General features: G+C 35.6%; 1 protein-coding gene across 5 annotated transcripts in view; it reads left to right on the top strand.

Moving 5' to 3' along the window:
• ATAD2B (ATPase family AAA domain containing 2B) overlaps nt 1-17242 on the top strand; it is a 160834-nt gene that overhangs the window by 65796 nt on the left and 77796 nt on the right. For all 5 annotated transcript variants that reach the window (XM_049905124.1, XM_049905122.1, XM_049905123.1 and 2 more), the window contains exons 12-15: nt 287-461; nt 5547-5635; nt 14874-15033; nt 16426-16516. In XM_049905124.1, coding sequence (XP_049761081.1) covers nt 287-461; nt 5547-5635; nt 14874-15033; nt 16426-16516 — 515 coding nt within the window. The remainder of the gene's footprint in view (nt 1-286; nt 462-5546; nt 5636-14873; nt 15034-16425; nt 16517-17242) is intronic.

Here is a 17242-nt window from a genome sequence, read left to right as displayed (position 1 = left end):
AATTTCGGCATCACAGTCAAAACACACTTAAAATTTTGATAGATCTTGCTAAATTACTGTCAACTCTAAGCTAACCATTTCTTGCCAATCGAAGCCTGGTGCTTTGAGAATATCCTCTGGGGACTCAGCAAAGTGAAACTTTTGTCTATATGTTGGAAAAAGATTTACCAATGTCTAGTAATTATACATGAATACAAAATTATACAGGAGGGACATTCTTTTATATTGGTTATATCAGTGGTAGTGATGACATTAATTTACTGTTCTTGATTCTTTCATTACCTAGGGGCTGTTTGTTTTATGGTCCTCCTGGCACAGGTAAAACCTTGGTTGCCAGAGCATTAGCTAATGAATGTAGTCAAGGAGACAAAAAGGTGGCTTTCTTTATGCGAAAAGGAGCAGACTGTTTAAGCAAGTGGGTTGGTGAATCTGAAAGGCAACTTAGGCTTCTTTTTGATCAGGTAAGAGGAATCACCTAATTCTAGAATAACCTTTTTAGAACTTTAATATATTTAGTTTGCAGACAATCTGTTTATGGGGAGGCATGTTTTCCAATCAGTAGGTTAAGTTTTGGATCAGTAACCTGAATGTATGCTTTACAGACATTTAATAGCAATTTACTAGTACTTTTGAATGTTTAAGATTATTCATAAAACATTTGAATGTTGGCTACTAGGCAAGTAACACCATGTTATGTGCTTTTGAGAACCTAAGATATAACATCTATATCATTAGATAATAGTATAATTAAGGAAATAGAACAGGCACAAAAATTTAAATATCTGTACAAGAAATCTCACAATGCAGTATATTATTTATTTTTATGAGTTGTAAATATGGTGCTGGAGGGGTTCAGAAATAAGTGATTGCTTTCAGAAGGCATAGTGAGGTAAGTGAATGCTGTGTAGGCTCTCTGTACTATTTATATATAACAGTAACTTTAAAAATTTTGTTTCCTAACTAGTACTTTATAAAAATAAGTCCTGATATAAATTCCTTTTGATTAAGCTTTTGAAGTTAGTCATTCATACTTGACAATTCAACTTATATTTGACTATGTCTGAGGAAATTTACATGAAGAAAATGCTTTCAACAAACATTTAGTGATCACATGCTAAGTTGATGTGTATGAATGTGTGGGACAAAGAACTCAGTTTGGCCTTTGTCTCTGGTTTCTGGGAATAGCCCAAGCTTTTTTCTAAAACAGCCAGGCAAGTAGGAGATATGCAGGCAAACTAACCTCAGAAAGCAGGGCGGAGCATGATGTCCTCATGTATGTTCATAGATTGGATTGATCATAACTGTGCATTAAGGCCCCAGTCATGTGTATGCATTGAGGTCCCAATGACTTATAAAGAACCCTGGACCTTGGCGCTCTCTTGGGGGCCTCTTGGATTGGTGAGAATGTCCATGAATGGGAGAGGGTGGCGTGTCCCTAGAGACAGTGGTGGCCTGTGCCCAGAATTCTCCCAGACCTTGCCCGATAAGTCTCTTTCTTGTATCCTTTCTGGATATAATAAATGGATAACTATAAGTATAGGTGATTGTTGTTAGGTGCCTTCAAGTCAATTTGAACTCATAGTGACTACATATGACAGGGTACTACTGCCTCATGGGGTTGTCTAGTCTATAATCTTTATGGGAGTAGATCGCCAGGTCTTTTTCCCATGGAGCTGCTGGGTGGGTTTGGTTAGCAGCCAAATGCTTAACTGTTTCGCCACCAAGGCTCCTTTAGTATAGGTAATACTCTTCATGAATTTTGTGAGCCATTATAGAGAACTAGCAAATTCATAAGGTAGAAATGAGATTTTAACTTAGCTTGGAATGGTTAATTTAGAGGAGAACTGTGTAGGCAGTCATAAGGACAGAGCCCTAACTTATGAGGAACCACCTCTGGGTGGCTGGGTAGCAGAAAGACTGCAGGGTAGTTGATGAAGGACGAAGTCCTTCTTCTAACTTGTGACTTAGCCCCAGGGGACTAGAGAGAGAGAGGGACTGGCTGGTCAGAAGTACAGGGAGTTGTGCAGATTCCTGTGCCTATAGCTGGTATCTGATGACCTGGCCCTGAATGGCCAGCAATGTTTTGACCTAATTCTGGGTGGTTGGGGTAAGAGAGCCAGTGCCACTGAAGAAGTAGCTGGCAATGAGTATCTTGGAGATGTGGAGGTGAAGCCCGGATCCGTTTCCAGGAGAGAATTGGATTCATGCTGATCCTTGCCAGGTAGTTAGTAATAAAGGTGGAGTTTGCCTACCTGCCCATTTAATAGTGCAGTTAATGACAGTAGCAGCACGATGAAAGTCCTTTGTAAATGGTAAACAACTTCATATATTATTTTTCAGTTATTAGTATTAAGAAACTGCCATGTTCTAGATAATGGATTTAGAAAGATGAATAAGATTCTTACCTTCAGGGTGCTCAGCGTCTAGTGGGAAGTCAAACATATGCAGCCTGAATGCTTCGAAAGAATTTAATAATAATTGAAAAATGTAAAGTAATGTTGATAATAAGGAAGAACTGGCTTGGAGGTGCTGGCGTATTGTCTAACCACTTCATGATAAATTATTTCACAGAATTAGACCTTTTAGCCAGTTCATGCTGGGTGTAGGAATGTCTCTTGGTTTAATCAAAATCTTAGCACAAACTTGCTGCTGCTTTTATCTAAATTTACTGTATTTCTTTTTCATGATTTTTCCTAATGGGTAGGTTGCAATGCTCTTTTTTTTTTTTTTTTTTGCTGTTAGGCATGTTTGTCCTTTTATTATTATTCTTTTTTTTTTTAAACTGGATTATGTATTGTTTGTTTTTTATTGTCATTGAGACTATACACAGCAGAACATACACCAATCCAACAGTTTCTGCATGTACAATTCAGTGACATTGATTACATTCTTCAGGTTGTGCAACTATTCCCACCTTCCTTTTCCAAATTATGCCTCCCCCATTAACATTAACTCACTGCCAGCTAACTTTCCTGTCTAATCTTTTGAGTTGTTTTTGTCAGTTTGATCCCATAGAGTTATTTTCAGTTGCCTCATATGCATGCAAAAGCTGGAGAGTGAGTAAGGAAGACTGAAGAAGTATTGATGTATTTGAATTATGGTGTTGGCAAACAAAGCATACCATGGATTACCAGAAGAACAAACAAATCTGTCTTGGAAGAAGTATAGCCAGAATGCCCCTTAGAAGTGAGGATGGCAAGACTTTGTCTTACATACTTTAGACATATTGTCAGGAGGGACCAGTCCTTGCAGAAGGACATCATGCTTGGTAAAGTAGAGGGTTAGCAAAAAAGAGGAAGACCCTCAACAAGATGGATTGACACATTGACTGCAACAATGGGCTCAAACATAGCAACGATTGTGAGGATGGCACAGGACCAGGCAGGATTGTACTCAGTGGCACCTAACAATAACAACAGATGGTTCTTTAAAGAGCACAGCTCTGCCAAGTGCCCAGAGGCACCCCATTTGGCCAGCAAGCCTCCTGCCTGAAGGCTCTCATCTCTCTCACTCCATGAGCTGGGAAGCTCACCGTGCCATCTCCTGGTTCTTCTCTGGCCAGTTCTCTGCTGTGCTTTCTGCTGCTACTCGCCATTTTGCATCATATTCGGTGTCACAGCTCTCTTGTCTCCAGGGTCTAGGAGGTTCTCAGCACAGGAACCTTGGGTCCAAAGGACACGCTCTGCTCCCTGCTCTTCTTTCTTGATATTTGTGAGGTCCCCCCTTTCTGCCTCTGGGATGGCTCATTTTAAGCCTGGTAGGATAGCAAAGGAAATCCTGGTGGCATAGTGGTTAAGAGCTACGGCTGCTAGCCAAAAGGTCAGCAGTTCCAATCCACCAGGCACTCCTTGGAAACTCTATGGGGCAGTTCTACCCTGTCCTATAGGGTTGATACGAGTCAGAATTGACTCAATGGCAATGTGTTTATGGATTAGGATAGCAAAAATGGCCAATCCCCTTGTTAGGTTCCATATGCCTTATTTGCATGGTTCTACCCTTACAAGGGTGCCATGCACCTTATTTGCATTATTAGCAAGCTGTCTAATCCCCTTGGTGGGCCACAAGTACCTTATTTGCATAGTCCCACCTGATCACTTGGTGGGAGTTATAAGACCATGGCGAGAAAGGCCATATAAAAGCAACCCATCATACTGCAGTTAGCAAAGATCCTGAAGTTTGATAATACGTTGTTGGTGAGCACCCTAAATTTTGCTGATGACATGGTAAATTGGTACATCAGTAGAAGGCATTGTTGCAAATATCTAACTGAATTAGTAATAATAGTGTTTTTAGCCAGTAGTTCACTTTCAGAATTTATTATGTAGGTTTGTTTATACTCATGTGAAATGAGAAATGTGCAGTCATTAATTGTATCATTGTTGATAGTAAGAAAAGGCTGAATCAGTCTAAATGCCTATGATTAGGGAACCTGTTTAATTCTGGTACACAAGTACAGTAGGACTATTAAAATGTAGCTCTTTAAAAAGAATGAGGCAGTGTGGCCATCTAAGCTAAAACTGTTGGTCTCTACTCATCTGGAGCAAAAGGGAAAGAAGGAAACCCAAGACTCAGAGAAGAAGCTAGTCTACAGGACTAACGGTCTACGTGAACAATGGCCTCATCTACCCTGAGACGAGAAGAACTAGATAGTACCTGGCCACCATTACTTATCATTCTGATGAGGGCCACAACAGATGGATACTGATAGAATGGGAGAAAAATGTGGAACAGAACCTTAAATTCTTAAAAAAAAAAAAAAAAAAAAATCTAGACTTACTGGACTGGTTGAGACTAGGGGACTCCCGGAGACTGCTGCCCTGAGGTACTCTTTAAACCTTGAACTGAAACTATCCCCTGAGGTTCCTTTTGGCCAAATAACAGAATGGCTCATGAAATAAAGAATATCACCCATGAGTAAGTACTGCAGTCCTTTAAAAAATCATTTATATGAGACCAAATGGTCAACAATTACTTTAAAACAAAGATGAGAAGGTAAGAGGACAGGGAAACTAGGTTTCTAGAAATGGAACAACTAGAACTGAAATAATGAGAATGTTCACATATCTTGAAGAATGTAACTAACGTCACTGAACGATTTGTGTAGAAATTGTTGAACGGAAACCTAATCTGCTATGTAAACTTTCACCAAAAACACAATATTATTTAAAAAAGAAGAATGAGGCAGATCTTGGTGTACTTATGTGGAAGATAGCTAAGCTATATTTTTATATCATAAAGGCTATGTTATAAAAGCAGAACGTTGTGTATGGTATGCAGCCATTTATGTTTAAAAGTATATTTTTGTGTGTGTTGTGTGTAAGTAATATGTATAGAAGAATAAACGAAATGAAAGCAGTAGTTGTCTACTGTAAGAAGACATTGTGGTTGGATACTGAGGTGGTAGCGAGATTTCCATTTTACTGCATACCCTTTCATAACTGCTCTATGTTAATACATTTACTTATATTAGCTATTAAAAAATAATAGTTACGTTTTCAAAATGAAAACTAAAACAATAAATAACATTTGTTTTCTTTTTACACTAGGCATATTTGATGAGACCTTCTATAATATTTTTTGATGAAATAGATGGATTAGCTCCAGTTCGCTCTAGCAGACAAGATCAGATCCATAGGTAAATTCTTCCGAATATCGTTATGTTGAATTCTTTTAACTCATTGACTCAGTATTTAGCCTTAGCCGTTGGCTACACGCATGAGGCTTACAAAGAATTTTAAAGTGTAATCTGTAATCTCAAAGAATCTTTCATAGAAAACTTAAATGATGTTTAAGATATGTTTAAATGAGAAAGAATTATGGAACATAAGTTGTAAAGAGTTATAAATAAGTTCCGGAGATAGGAGAGCTCTCTGAAGAACGTATTTCTCCCAAAAGGCTTTTGGGAAGAGATGGCACTCAAGCTTGGCATTGAAGAATGTATTTATTGAGTACATATTTATTGATCACCAGTTATACGTAAGTATTTGTCTAGGTATTTGAGAAGGAGAAAAGATGATTCTATCTTCTAGTATGTTATAGTTTAATAGATGAGATGAGCTAATGAATAAGTTTAGTATAGAATTGAAAATAGTTAATTCTAAGACTTAAGTTCTAGAAAACAGAACTTCTGCTGAAAACAACTAAAAATGCTGGTTTCTTTAAAAAAAAAAAAACAAAACAAAGCAAGATATTCTTTGTAACATGGGTGAACTGACAGGATAGTAAAAAAGCAGAAGCTGAAGGAAAGTGAGAATCCAGAATGGTAATTGAAGCTTCTTTTACCTCGATGGCATTTTGCTGAACCTTGATGACCTCTTAGTGCGAGAGGAACAGAAATCAAAGCTCTGGGTCTACCGTAGATGTGAAGTCTAATTAGAGGCCCTGCTAACATTAAGATGGGACTCTAAAAAACGTTTTCTTCAAGGTAAAGGTGAACCAGAAGTATACCGTCCATCTACCTGCCCTAACCACCCCTACACACTCCAAATTAGGGGATTGTATGTAAAGTTGCCTTGGTGCTGAGCAAAGCAGGGGAGGAGAAAATCTCTGAGAAGTTGTCATCACAAGCTGGCTCAAATTTACCTTACTAAATTGGTCCTAAAACCTCAACCTGTGAATTAAAATAGTTTGAGACCGTTGTTGTTGTTAGGTGCCATTAAGTTGGTTCCAACTCATCCTGACCCTACGTATAGCAGAATGAAACAGTGCCGAGCCCTGCACCATCCTCACAATTGTTGTTATATTTAAGCCCATTGTTGCAGCCATTGTGTCAGTCATCTTATCAAGGGTCTTCCTCTTTTTTGCCGACCCTCTACTTTACCAAACATGACGTCCTTCTCCAGGGACTGATCCCTCCTGACAGCATGACCAGAGTATGTGAGATGTGGTCTCGTCACCCTTGCTTCTAAGGAGCGCTCTGGTTGTACTTCTTCCAAGAGAGATTTGTTTGTTCTTTTGGCAGTCCATGGTATATTCAGTATTCTTCATGAACACCACAATTCAAAGTCATCAATTCTTAAGTCTTCCTTATTCACTGTCCAGCTTTCACATGCGTATGAGGCAACTGAAAATACCATGGCATGGGTCAGGTGCGCTTTAGTCTTTAAGGTGACATAGCTGCTTTTCAACACTTTAAAGAGGTCTTTTGCGGCCAATTTGCCCAATGCAATGTGTCTTTTGATTTCTTGACTGCTGCTTCCATGGGTGTTGATTGTGGATCCAAGTAAAATGAAATCCTTGGCAACGTCAGTCTTTTCTCTGTTTATCATGAGACTGTTACCCAGAGTAGGTGAGACTGTTAGTCCCTCTGAATTAGCAGAATTAAGCATAGATCCTCTCTCTGAAGGAACTAACTTTCATCATAGGCCTCAAATAATTCTCACAAATAAATTTTCAGGGATTGAGCAAAACGTAATCAGAAATTATACTTGTACAAAAGTAAGCAAGGCAGCATAGGTGAGAAGCAGCAGAAACAGATCCATGGAAACTTTAGGCATTAGAGTTTATCTGACACAGTGTATAAAATAACTGTGCTTGCTACATTTAAAGAAATAACTGTTATTTTACAGTTTCTTATGAAACTGTCAACAAGAAACCATTGATACTGTGCTAGGAATTTGTAAAACTACCAATAATATTTTAGATATGAAAAAATGTAAATGTTTTACAACAGAATAGAGTTGATGAGAGTAGTAGTAAACTAAAAGATAGATCAGAAGAAATTATATAGCAATCAACACAAACAGACAAAAAGATGAGAAGTACAGAAGGACAGTTAAGAGTATGGAAGATAGAGTGAATAAGTCAAACATACAATTAATTAGAATTCCAGAGGAGAGATGAGAAGGGGTGCAATGAATCATCTGGCAGTGTGTTTGTCCATAGTACCTGGAAGTGAAATTCTTGAGTACCAAGTATGCAAGTTTTAATTTCTAGAGTAACTGCTAATAAAATAGAAGCATAGCGTTTAATTCCCAAATTCCTAGAAGGAAAAAAAATAAAACCATTAAAAAAATCAATTCAAAAGGAATCAAGAAGATCGAGGAAGAGAACATAGAACAGTGGGAGAAACAGCTTAAAATATGAATGTAGAGTTAAACCCAAATATATCAATAATTAAAAATAAATGGACTAAATATCCTTGTTAAAAGACAAAGATTGCCAGACTGGGGGCAAACAGCATACAACTATGTTTTGTTTATTAGAGCTATATCTACATATGAAGATACAGAAAGGTCCAAAGTAAAATGGTAGGAAAAAAATTCACAAAAACTTATATACAGGTGTTCGTAGCAACATTATTCATAGTAGCCAAGAAGTGGAAACAATCCATATGTCTATGAACTGATGAATGGATATCTGTAGAATGGAATATTACTCAGCCACAAAAAGGAATGAAGTTCTCATGCACTGGGGTATGCACGATCCTTGAAAACATGCTAAGTGAAAGGAGCCAGACACAAAAGGCCACGTGTTATACTATTCCATTTATATGTAATGTTGAGAATAGGCAAATCCATAAAATGTTTGAAAAAATATCAAGCAAATACTAACAGAATGAAAGCTGATGTAGTTCTGTTAATCCCGGACAAAATAGATCTTACGGCTTGAAGTATTACTATACATATAAAGAAGATTACTTCATAGTGACAAAAGTTTTGGTTTACTGGAAGATGTAACAATTTAATATTTGTAATCCCCTAATAAACGAATTTCAGACTGTTTAAAACATTGACAGAACTGCAAGGTAAAATAGTTATGTTGACGATTATCATGGGATAGATCATGTATCTCTCTCAGGAATTGATAGACTGAGTTGATGAAAAAAGTCAGTGTTTTTTAGGTTGTTTTAACAATGACATTTCATAAGTTTGATCTGCTTGTTATACTTGTCTTACACAGTGGAGTCTCCTTTCAAACATAATAGTACCATGTGTTTAAGAGTAGGATTGTGCTCCGCAGAGTTTTCAAGGCTGGGACCATTTGGAAGCAGATTGCCCACCCTGTCTTTTGAGGCACCTGTGGGTAGGTTTGAACTGCCAACTTTTTGGCTAGTAGTCAAGTGCTACTCATGGATCATATACAGCACGTAAAAAAATAGATCCTATACTTGTCTCAACTAATTTCTGAAGTTTGGTAATATACAAACTATAAGAAACAATGAAAAGACAAGCAGGGAATTTTATATGTTTGTAATTAGGATATGTTGCTCTAGAGTCTAAATAAAAGACTAGGCTGTAAAAAATAAAATCATAGGAAATAATGTCAATTTAACTGAAAACACAGATGTAGTGGAAGTCATGAAAGAGAAAAGTTGGTTCTTGAAAATGCTAATAAAAATGACAAACTTCTAGAATGGTGGGTTATGATGAAAGAAGGCATCAATAAATAATATTAGGAAGGCAAGATGTGATGTTTCAGATTCTGAGGATATTAAAAGATAAGATATTATGTAACTTTATTCTAATAAACTAAAAAATTGTGATAAAATGGACACATTTCTAGAAAAATAAAATGCAATAAAATGGCCTCAAAAAGAAACGAAAACCTGTGTACTTCACATTCAAAAAATTGAATCAGTGGTCAAAAATTCTTCCCAGAAAGACCTCATAACTGGGGAGTTCTACCAAACATTAAAGAAATACTTCAAAGTCTTTCAAGGAAGATAAAAAGAGAGTACTCTCTTCAGATCATTTTATGAGGTTAGCGTAATCTTGTTAACCAGACATGTCAAGGACTCTCAAAAATGAATAACAAGACATAAAATCATATTAAAAAAATGGGTAAAAGATTTGAACACTTTCACTGAAGAAGATATAGTATGGCAAATAAGCACATGAAAAGATGCATAACATCTTTAGTCATTAAGAAAACGCAAATTAAAACTCACAATGAGATACAACTACATAGCCAGTAGAATGATTAAAATTCGGAAGACTGACCCTACCAAGTGTTGGCAATAATGTGGAGCAAATGAACCTCTCTTACACTGTTGGTGGGAATGTAACATGTGCAGTCAGTTTTGAAAACAAGTTGGAAATTTCTTAAAAGGGTAAATCTAGACCTAACGTATGACCCAGCCTTTCTACTTGTAGGTATTAACCCTAGAGAAATGAAAGCATGAAGTCCATACAAAAACTTGTATATGCACATTCACAGCAGCTTTTTTCGTAATAGCCAAAAACTGGAGACAACCCAGATGGCCACCAGCATGTGAATGAACAAATTGTGGTATATCCACATAAATTATTTAGTATTAAAAAAGGATCAGCTTTTATTACACCAACAACATGGATGAATCTCAAAATTATTAGGTTGAGTCAAAGATGGGAAGGGGGAATGCTTACTGTATGGTCCCATGTACCTAAAATTTTAGGTAATGCAAACTAATCTATCATGACAGTAAGCAGATTAACACTATGGTTAAGAGCTCAGCTGCTAACCAAAAGGTTGGCATTTCAAACCCACCAGCCACTCTTTGGAAGCCCTATGGCACAGTTCTACTCTGTCCTGTAGGGTCGCTATGAGTTGCAATCGACTCGACAGCAATGGGTTTGGTTTTTCTTTTCAGAGATGGAGTAGAGGGACTCAAGGAGGGGTGGTAGGGATGGATTACAAAGGAACTTGAGGAAACATTTGCCCCTGATGGGTGTATTAATTATCTTGATTGTGGTGATGGTTTCATGGGTATATACATAACCTCAAAATTTATCAAACTGTATACTTTAAATATGTGTATTTTATTATATATATATCAATTGTACCTTCATAAAACTGTTTAAAAAAAAGAAAAGTTTTGTCTCACGCATGAATATGGATATAAAAATCCTAAACAAAATAGTAACACATGACCTCCAGGAAGTTAGAAAAAGGTTAATACATCATGACTAAATTTATTTAATTTCAGATATGCAAGGTTTGTTTAACATGAGGGAAATCAATTAATGTAAATACCTTACATTATCATATTAGAAAAATCATATGATCCTCTCAGTAGTTATTGAAGAAATGTGTGATAAAATTCAGTATCTTATCATTGTAAGAATCTCATAGAATTGAGAAATATAAAGGTACTTCCTTAAAGATATCTACAAAAAATCTATTACAACATAATGTGGAAAGATGAAAAAAAATTTTTTTTGTAATTCAGTAGTCATATATTGGGCACATGCCAAGCACACTCCCATGTGTTATTTTTTTGAGTGCTTACAACATCCTCCTTAGGTAGGGTGCTGTGTTCATTGTTCAGTTGAAGAGCTGAAGCTCAGAAAGGTTAAGTGACTGGTTCAGGCTTACTGAGTGGTACAGATGCTTGAAATTTTCTCTTTTAATGTTGAGAGTAAGCAAGCCTAGCTGATGTAACACTGTACTATATTTCTCAGCCAGTGTAGTCAGTCAAAAAAAAAAAAACAACAAAACCTAAGGTATTCCATATTGGAAAAGAAAAAACAATACTTGTAGATGATACAATTGTACCTGTACAAATTCCAAAGTGATCTACAGATAACTTTTTAAAAGTTGTAATGACCTTCTCAGCCAAACAATAGACAAGCCCATAAAATAAACAGTAATGCCCGAGAGGAATATACTTCATAGAACAATCAATTATATGAGATCAAAAGGGCAATATTTACCCAAAATCCAAGATGGAAGGGATAGAAAATCAGGACGAAAGGAAACTGGGAGCCCAGGGTAGAAATGGGGAGAGTACTGACACATTGTGGGCAATGAAACCAAGGCCATGAAACACTTTATGTACAAATTATCGAATAGAAATCTAATTTGCTCTGTGAATTTTCACCTAATGCACAATTAAAAAAAAAAAAAGTAGTGATGAGTGTTTACAGCAAAGTTAATCCAATCGATATAGGTATGAATCGTATTTCTTTGTACTAGTATATGTTTAGAAATGTACATAGTATTTTTAATAGTGTAAAAAAGTTACTAGGAATAAAGCTTAAAAGTTGCATGTAATATCTGTGGAGAAAATAATAAAAGTTGAGAAATATTAAAGATTAAATGAGTGGAGAGAAGTACCTTGTTCATGAGTTAGAAGACCAGATATTTTAAGTTTTCTATTCCGTATTCGGAAACCCTGGGAGCGTAGTGGCTAAGTGCTACAGCTGCTAACCAAAGGGTTGCAGATCGAATCTGCCAGGCACTCCATGGAAACTCTGTGGGGCAGTTCTACCCTGTCCTATAGGGTCGCTATAAGTTGGGATCAACTCGATGGCACTGGGTTTGGTTTTTGGTTTATTCTATATTCGTCATTAGACTCAGTGCGATCCCTTTAAAAATCACAACCTTTTTGGAACTTAACAAAATAATACTAAAAGTTATGCAAAGTAGTAAGAATAGTGAGGACTTTTGTAGAAGGACATGGTGGGCTAATGTGTTCTGCTGGATATCTAGGCCTTTTAGGATGAGATAGTTTGATATTACCAGATTAGACAAGTGTATGAATACAACAGAGTTTAGAGCCATAGATAGATCTACACATTTATGAATGCTTGATTTATGATAAGATGCCATTGCAAAGCTTTGGGGAAAGAATGGCCTTTTCAATAAATAGTGCTTCACACCAACCCCCCCCCCAATTTTTTTTTAAATTGGATTTTAGATCTATATTTAAAATGTAGAACAGTGAGCTTTTAGAAGATGATGTATGAGAGGATTGGAGACAAGCAAGTAGGCCTTGAATATCATGTTAAGTAGTTTGCATTTTATTTTGAATATAATAAAGCCCGTTGCCGTTGAGTCGATTCTGACTCATAGTGACCCTATAGGACACAGTAGAACTGCCCCATAGGGTTTCCAAGGAGCGGCTGGTGGATTCAGACTGTTGACTTTTTTGGTTAGCAGCCAAGCTTTTAAGATTTTGACTGGAGTATTGGTTATTTAGATCTTTTTTTTTTTTTAAATAACTTTTGGTAGAATTTATTCTAGATTGTAATTCAGTTTCTGGCCATGTTTGAAACTTCATGACCTCAAAACCCTTCTACCAAAAATACTTAAAAATGCCAATAAATTCTAACAAACATTTGAAATGCTTATCTGTAACTGGAAAAAACTAAGGAGTGTTTTGAGGTTAAATATGGTTAAATATTAATTTAAACTTAAGGATGCCTATTCTCTCCCCCACCCCTTATATTTTAAGTGTGATACTTAGGTAATTAACTTTCAGCTTTTAAATTAGGAAAGAAGAAACATCAATTTCCAAGACTGACAAATCCTCCTTACGCATGTACACTGGGTATCCAGGACTTTGGTTCAATTTATAGATTTTGGAAACATAGCTAGAACTTGGTTTGGGATGGACAATGATGTCTTTAACATATTGAGCATGTTGAAGAAGTTATTTCAGATAGGTGTTAACAGTAAAAATAAAGATAGAGAAGTGAGAATAATTGGAAAACACTAGGAAGACCATTGTTACTAGAATTACAGTTTGTGTTGTAGTTAGACATGAAATTTTTTATTCAGAAATGTTTAAGTCATAGTTTTAAAAAAACTACCATAAAATAGGCACAAAATGACACAGTTAAACTTAGTTAAAATGGTAGCCATTCTAAAGAAATTGTCTAAACATATAACAATAATGCAAATCTAATGCTATGAGAACTCTAAACATCATCTGAATTGCCAGGCATTAAAAAAAAAAAGACAAGATTGCTATCTATCATAATAGACTATTATATTTCTTTAAGAAACGCTTTATTGAGATTCACATACCATATAATTTTACCCATTAAAACTGTAGAGTTCAGTGATTTTCATGTATTCAGTTGTGCATCTATCACCAGTCAATTTTAGAACATATTCATCACCCCAGAAAGAAACATCTTGGACTTTAACTGTCACTCCATAGTCCTCCCATCTCCTGAAACCCTTGGCAACTGCTAATCTACTTTCTGTTTCACAGATTTGCCTATTATGGACATTTTATATAAGTGAAATCATATAGTACATGGCCTTTTGTGTCTGGCTTCTATCATGTAGTGCAGTGTTTTCAAGGTGCATCCTTTCTGACACATGTATCAGCCCTTCATTGCTTTTTATTGCCAGATAATATTTCATTGTATGGATATACCAAATTTTGTTTCTTCATCAGCTGATGGACATTTGGGTTGTTTTGAACTTTTGGCTGCTATGAATAATCTGCTATAAACATGTACAAGTTTTTGTGTGGATAGGTGTTTTCATTTCTCTTGGTTTTAACCATATGAGGAACTGCCAAACTGCTCTCCAAAACACTTACACCATTTTACATTCCCACAAGCAGTTTATAAGCATTCTGCTTTCTCCATATCCTCACCAGCACTGGTTATTTTTGGACTTTTTTATTCTCTCTCTCCTAGAGAGTGTGAAGTAGTTTCAGTTTGCATTTCTATAATGGCTAATGATGTTAAGCTTATTTTTATGTGCTTATTGGCCATTTGTATATTTTCTTCGGAGAAATGTCTATTTGGATTCTCTCTCCATTTTTTTAATTGGGTAATTTGTCTATTCTTGAGTTGTAAGAGTTCTTTACATACTGTTGATGCTATACCCTTATCAAATGTATGGTTTACACATATTTTCTCTTATTCTGTAGGTTGTCTTTTCATTTTCTTGGCAGGTACTTTGAAGCAGAATAGTTTTTAATTTTGATGTATTCCATTTAATCATTTTTGGTTTAGGTTGCAGTGCTTTAGGTGGCTGATTAATATACTTCAATGTATTTTGAAAATGACTTCTTTAAATTACTTTGTATTAAGACATAGTCATGTTACAATTACTTGGTTAGCATTCAAGACTGATAAAAATTGTTATAAGGAGCAGTTCTTACAGATTTTTTTTTTCCTTTTTAATCTTCCCTGAAAATTTTGTTATAGTTCTATAGTGTCAACTCTTCTTGCCCTTATGGATGGATTAGATAATAGGGGCGAAATTGTTGTTATTGGTGCTACAAACAGACTTGATTCTATAGATCCTGCACTTAGGAGACCTGGTCGTTTTGACAGAGAATTCCTTTTCAACCTACCTGATCAAAAGGTAAGAGCTTTTTTATTTGGTATGTTAATATTTATGTATAATTTGATTGTGAAGCATATATATACTTTAAGGGTAGTATTTTATGAATTTTCATTGCTTAAATTTTGTGCTTATGGGATGTCTTAGTTAACACTTTACAAAAACCCTTAAAATATAGTAATGGAGCAAGATTTCTCTTGAAATTTTTTTATTCTTTTTATTTTGGTGCTGAACCCAATTCCTTATAAAGCCAGTAAGATATTATATCTTGGTTATAATTTGCTCTTTTTTTAATAGCATAGAGAAGTTAGGTAGTAGTGTTGAGGGAACAAATACATTCAAGTTTTAAAGAGTGTGGTTTTTCTACCCAAAAAAGGCAAACATGAAAAGACGTTCTGATCTGACTCTTGGTGGTAGTAGTATCAGCTGATTATGGATTCTTATACTTCAGTGTTTCTTTTGTTTTACTCTGAGAAGAAAAAGAAAATTCAGCTTATTTTGGAACTAAGTTGTTAAAATTTTGATTGTACTGTACAGTCAGATTTTGGGGTAGAAGATACCATTTTGGAAAAAAAAAATTCAAGATAAGATTGTTTAAACCTTTTATTTGTCAATGCATTTAATTAAGGTATGCTGAAATCACCTTGTAAAATATTAAATGCCAAAGCACCAGCTGACATACAGAAGGTAATAATATGCATTGCATTTCTGTACCTAATTGAATATTTTTTCAAATTAAACATTTTTTAAAGTTTTAAATGACTTGTCAGGTTAGTTCATTGTTTAGTCATAATAGAAGTTCTGTGAAATCTAAATATAAAGTTATATAAAAGTTATGAATATTATGTTGTCAGTTGTCTTTGAGTTGGGTGCAACTCGGTAGCGACCCTGTGTATAATAGAACTAAATTTTGTGCTGTCTGGTGCCAACCCATCACAGTTGTTATCTCTGGTTGAGCCCATTGGTACAGCCTCAGTCCGTCTCCTTGAGGACCTTCTTCTCTTTGAGGGTCGTCTTTTTCACTGACCCTCTAAATATAAAGTTGTGTAAAAGTTATGAATATTATAACACATTAAAGTTTCTAGTTCGTATATTTTTAAATGGTAAAAATGATGTGGTGGAAAAGTGAAGTTCAGTTTTGAGTTTTAGACCTAGATCAGTCATTTAGTACGCCATTAGTCAATTTTTTTTCACCTCTCAGAACCGTAAATGTCTTAAATTTGTGAAATAGTGACAAAATCTCTACTACAGATATCACAGGATTATTGTGGGAACAGATTTAATGTGAATGCCAAGGTGTATACATTTCTTTTAAAATAAGTGATTTTTTTTCTGGAGTATGGTTAGTCAAAATTTGTTCCACGTAATATATTTGAGGGATTGATGATATTTTATCTTTACTTTTCTTCTTAGGCAAGAAAACACATTTTACAGATCCATACCAGGGACTGGAATCCAAAATTATCAGATGCTTTTTTAGGTGAATTGGCTGAAAAATGTGTTGGTGAGTGCTGTTATTTGAGTTCTTTATTGTCATTGTTCTGTTCAGCCTCCCTTTCCCCTTATGTTTTGAATGCGGATGAGCATAGGTATGTTTTTGATTGTGCAGATTGCTCTGCCTTTATCTTTAAAAATTATTTTAAATATCTTATTTAAAGTTTGAACACTTTTAAATTAGAATTTTAGCTGCCATTAGGTGTTTGAGTAACAAAGCTTAGTAGTAATATGCCTTGTATTGAGTGCTCGGTATCCATAATATGACATGAAAAATATAAATGTATTATATACAGGGTCTCCTTTTAGGAATTTTCTCCTCTCAGAAATTTTACTAAGAAAAATAAGCTTAAACTTGAGGGAGAATGGTCCATGTCAAAGGCAGGACAGCAGTCTTTTACTTTGCAGATTACACAATGGCTTCATCTTCATGCATGTGGTCTAGAAAGGAGTTGGGTGGCAGGGGTCTTCAAAGAAAATTCTTAATGGCATCTGCTAATATTCCCCCCCCCCCAAAAAAAAAAAAATTTCCGGTGTAATATTAGTTATTCACAGAGTGGAATTTCTCCCCACAGAATGAAGGAACGCTACTGTCCTGAAAGGACGTGGTAAGAGTATTTTACATACATAGATGATCAGATATAGGAGATGGAATTCAGGACTTTGGCTCTAATCAGGTCTGAAATAAAAATAGATACAATATTAAGCAACTGAGTATACGCACAGGCATTTTTCC

This window comes from Elephas maximus, chromosome 12 (assembly GCF_024166365.1).
Source record: "Elephas maximus indicus isolate mEleMax1 chromosome 12, mEleMax1 primary haplotype, whole genome shotgun sequence".
Taxonomy (NCBI): domain Eukaryota; kingdom Metazoa; phylum Chordata; class Mammalia; order Proboscidea; family Elephantidae; genus Elephas; species Elephas maximus.
This window is presented reverse-complemented; position numbering and strand designations above follow the sequence as displayed.